Genomic DNA, 4543 nt, shown 5'->3' on the forward strand with positions numbered 1-4543 from the left:
TTACATGTAAAAGGACTTACAACACGACAGTTTAACAATAATGGAAGAAACCAAGATGTCCTTCAACAGATGAATGGATAAAGAAGATGTGGTCCATATATCAATGGAATATTACTCAGCCATCAGAAAGGATGAATACCCCTTTGCATTTAACTAGATGGAACTGGAGGGTATTATGCTCAGTGAAATAAGTCAATCAGAGCAACACAATTATCATATGGTTTCATTCATGTGTAGAACATAAGGAGTAATGCAGAGGACAATAGGGGAAGGGAAGGAAAACTGAATGGGAAGAAATCATTGAGGGAGATAAACCATATGAAACTCTTGACTCCAGGAAACAAACTGAGGGTTGCGGAAAGGAGGTGGGTAGGGGGATGGGGTAACAGGTGATGGGAAATAATTAGGGCACATGATATGATGAGCATTGGGTGTTATATTCAACTCTTATATAGTTATATTCAACTAATGAATCATTAAACATTTTATCAAAAACTAATGATGTACTATAAATTCAATTGGCTAATTGAATTTAAATAAATAAACACACGAATTTCAATATTGATAAAGTGATGGGTGGAACTGTATAAGAGTAGAGTTTTGTGTATGATTCAGGTCAAGTTGTATCAGCTCAAATTAGATTATTATGAGTTGCGGATGTTACATGTAATTCCCATTGTCATAATGAAATATCTATAAAGTACAGGCAAAAAGAAAGGAGAAGGGAATCAAAATGTGTCACTATGCAAAAATCAAATCAACACAAAATAAGGCTTGAAAAAACAACTTGATACATTTTTAAGTTGAAATTATTCTAAGTATCTTCTCCAACTACAAGAAATGAAACTAGAAATCAATAAAAGGAGGAAAACTGGAAAATTCGAAAATATGTGAAAATTAAACAGCACATGCAAACAACCAATTGACAACGGAAGAAATTACAAGGGAAATTAGAAATTATCTACAGATAAATGAAAACAATGTCACAGCATACATAAATTTATGGGAATCACATCAAAGCAGTGCTGTGTGGATTTATCTTCTGTGATCCAACAGCTGAATTCCCAAAAATGCCTTGAGAAAGGGGCCAGAGGCCATAGTATTTATTCACAAGAGGTTGAGGAATACATTGGTGAGGTGAATTGCTCTGTAGTGGGTGTCCTCGATATGACAGAGTTCATATGACATGGGAGATGCTGACATTGAAATAGGTTCATCCTAGTTCAATAGAGTGGCATCCTGAATTGGCTGAGGCCAAGTGGATGTCACTCAACATCAGAGGCAAGGAATTTATTAATATGTAGAAGGATCAACATTTTAATCAAAATTGATTGAACCACAAGGATTTTTGCAACAGGCAAAATTGATCATGTTGCTCCGTGAATAAAAGTGATAAGCATCTTATTTAGATCCCATCCATTTGAATAATTAAGAAAAATTCTAGTTCTTATAAAAAGAAACTTGGCCTAAGTTACCAGAATGAAGAGACAATCACTCACTTGATTCTCTGACCTGAGACGTCACTGACCTTGACCCTCAAATGATGGGACCAGCTCACCTTGAAAAAACACTAAAACTGCAACAGATGGATGCTCTTTATTTTTCTCCTGACCTTAAGCAAAGACGCTTCTGTGTTGGAGCTGGCTCCTAATGGGTTATGAGGTCCAACTGTGCACAACTTATCCCACTCTATGTTGGTAGATCCAAAGTATGGGTAGATAAGAGATTTATGCTATGGAAATTGGCAAATATTATAATAAGGCATTTTTCTATCTTTCATTTTAAAACTTTTTCTTTTTTTTCTTTCCTTCATCTTTCTTTCTGTCTTTCTTTTTTTCTTTCTTTCTTTCATTCCATCTGTCAGTCCATCTACCTGTGGAAATTTATCAGAAAATTGTGAAGTAGGAATTCTTAAATAGGAAATTACCACTATGGCATACAAACTAGTGAAGCCACTTCTGGGTCAGATGATGATAAAGCCTTTCTTAACCTTATTTGTTCTGTTTCACAAGCATAATTTAGGTCCATAACTATATCCTGTTATTATAATCTAATTTCTGGCATGCAGAGATGGAAAAGTCTTAGATGGCAATTGGCAGAATACACACAATGCTTTTAAAATCTGAGCAAGGGACATTATGGCAGGAGGTACCAGATAAATCTCCTGATAGTGTTCTTACCTACCAAGATATTAAGAATAACAATGCATCCCTGGGGAAATTACAAAGATTAACGACACTATCAATGGTTGAATGTCAGGGGTTGTCATTTCTATTGTGCCACACTTATGTTTTGAATGGTGTGAAAGAAAATTAAATCTTAGAGAGTGAATGTGGATTATTACAAACTTTATTCAATGGTGGCCCCAATTCCTTCTACTATTGCAATGTGCTCAGTTTCTAGAGTGGATGAATGCAATTGGTGTAGCTTTTGATATGTCAAATGAATTTTCTTTGAGAGCAGATAATATGAGAGGCAGCTGCTTTCATCTGGCACAGGAAGCATCACACATTTTCCTCTAGCTTTTCCTATGCTATTGTAAGCAACAAATCTCCTGTATTACACATATTTACTTTTGAAAATTATGCACTGGATTCTATTTCCCACACTGATCCCCCAAAATACAGTGAGAGGTCAAAATTTTAAATAAAATACAGAAGAAACCGTTACTTACAATGTGTGAAAAATTAAAGAGACTGAATCCTTGAGATAACATAAATTGCAGATTATCATTCTGTGAGATGATAACATTACCATGATTTAGGTCTTCTAGAGTTTTGAGGATTGTTACTCATGTTCAGGTCTCTATCTTCATACAAGTAATACCCCTATGTAGAGAATGTTTCTTGGCTGAAGAGTTTTTTAAGGGCTTGCTTTATGTCCTTGTTTTTAAGACTGTAGATAAAAGGGTTCAGCATGGGGGTGACCACCGTGTACATCACTGAGGCCACTGCACTTGCCCTGAAGTTTTGTGTAGCAGCAGAACTAAGATACACCCCAAGGGCTGTGCAGTAGAACAAGGAGACAACTGAGAGGTGAGACCCACACGTGGAAAATGCTTTACACTTGCCTTCAACTGATGAAATTCTCAAAATAGAAGATACAATCTTAGAGTAAGAGAAGAGGATTACAGTGAGTGGAAGAACACCTACAAATCCAGTACCAAGATACATCACTACATCGTTGAGAAAGGTGTCAGAAGAAGCAAGTTGTACCAGCTGATTAAGTTCACAGAAAAAGTGAGGGATTTCCAAATCATTACAAAAAGAGAGTCTCAAAACCATTAAGCTCTGTGACAAGGACTGCAGGGCAGTCATGATCCAGGATGCCATAAGCAGGAGCCCACAGAGCCAGGGGTTCATGATGACCATGTAGTGGAGGGGATGACAGATGGCTACAAACTGGTCATATGCCATCACAGTCAGGAGGAAGTTATCCAGATCTCCAAAAAGCATGAAGAAGTATACTTGGGTGATGCATCCTGCATAGGTAATGACTTTATTCTGTGTCTGGATGTTCAGCAGCATCTTGGGGACGGTGGTGGAGGTGAAACAGATGTCAGCAAAGGACAGGTTAGAGAGGAAGAAGTACATGGGGGTGTGGAGGTGAGGGTCAGTGATAATGGCCAGGATGATGAGCAGGTTCCCAACGAAAGTGACCAGGTACATGGACAGGAACAGTCCAAAGACAAGGGGCTGTAGTAATACCTGTTCTGAGAGCCCCAGGAGGATAAATTCTGAAACACATGTTTGATTTTCTGGTTCCATGTAGCTGATGAAACTGAGGGAAAAGAGACAAAGTAATGCAAATGTAGCCACAGTTACCCTGGTAAAATGCTGAAGGTCCCGATAGGGAAGGCAAGGAGAAAGGTTAATAGAATAAGTTTGGGGGAGTATAACCAGTCTATAAACTAGTTCTAGGAATGGATTGAGGAGTTGAGACTCTGGTTTGTTTTTTTGTTGTTGTTGTTTTATTTTCTTTGTTTTTATTATTATGATATGTTACTCACCATACAGTAGATCATTAGCTTTTGATGTAGTGTTCCATGATTCATTGTTTGCATATAACACCCAGTGCTCCATGCAATACATACCCTCCTTAATACCCATCACTGGGCTAGCCAATCTCCCCACCTCCCTCCCCCCTAAAATCCTCCGTTTGTTTCCCAGAGTCCATAGTCTCTCGTGGTTCATCTCCCCCTGTTTTTCTCCCCTTCATTTTTCCCTTCCTTCTCCAATGCCATCCTGATCAAAATACCAATGCCATTTTTCAAAGAACTGGAACAAACAGCCCTTAAATTTGTGTGGAACCAGAAAAGAGCCCGAAATGACAAGGAAATATTGAAAAAGAAAAACAAAGCTGGGGGCATCACATTGCCTGATTTCAAGCTATACTACAAAGCTGGGATCGCCAAGACAGCATGGTACTGGCACAAAAACAGACACATAGATCAATGGAACATAATAGAGAACCCAGAAATGGACCCTCAGCTATGTGGTCAACTAATCTTCTACAAAGCAAGAAAAAATATCCAATGGAAAAA

At 38.0% G+C, this 4543-nt stretch overlaps 1 protein-coding gene across 1 annotated transcript; it reads right to left on the minus strand.

Moving 5' to 3' along the window:
• Positions 1–2828: 2828 nt before the first annotated feature.
• LOC123792293 (olfactory receptor 7A17-like) lies at positions 2829–3791 on the minus strand. Its single transcript, XM_045797465.2, has one exon. The coding sequence runs from the start codon at positions 3765–3767 to the stop codon at positions 2829–2831; it is 939 nt and encodes a 312-aa protein (XP_045653421.1). The 5' UTR covers positions 3768–3791.
• Between the last annotated feature and the right edge of the window lie 752 nt (positions 3792–4543).

Source organism: Ursus americanus, chromosome 14 (assembly GCF_024610735.1).
Source record: "Ursus americanus isolate L20-20 chromosome 14, mUrsAme1.1.p, whole genome shotgun sequence".
In the NCBI taxonomy this organism is placed as follows: domain Eukaryota; kingdom Metazoa; phylum Chordata; class Mammalia; order Carnivora; family Ursidae; genus Ursus; species Ursus americanus.

Coding starts and splice junctions, on each gene's coding strand:
- LOC123792293 (XM_045797465.2), bottom strand. CDS start 3,767: ATGGAACCAGAAAATCAAACATGTGTTTCAGAATTTATCCTCCTGGGG.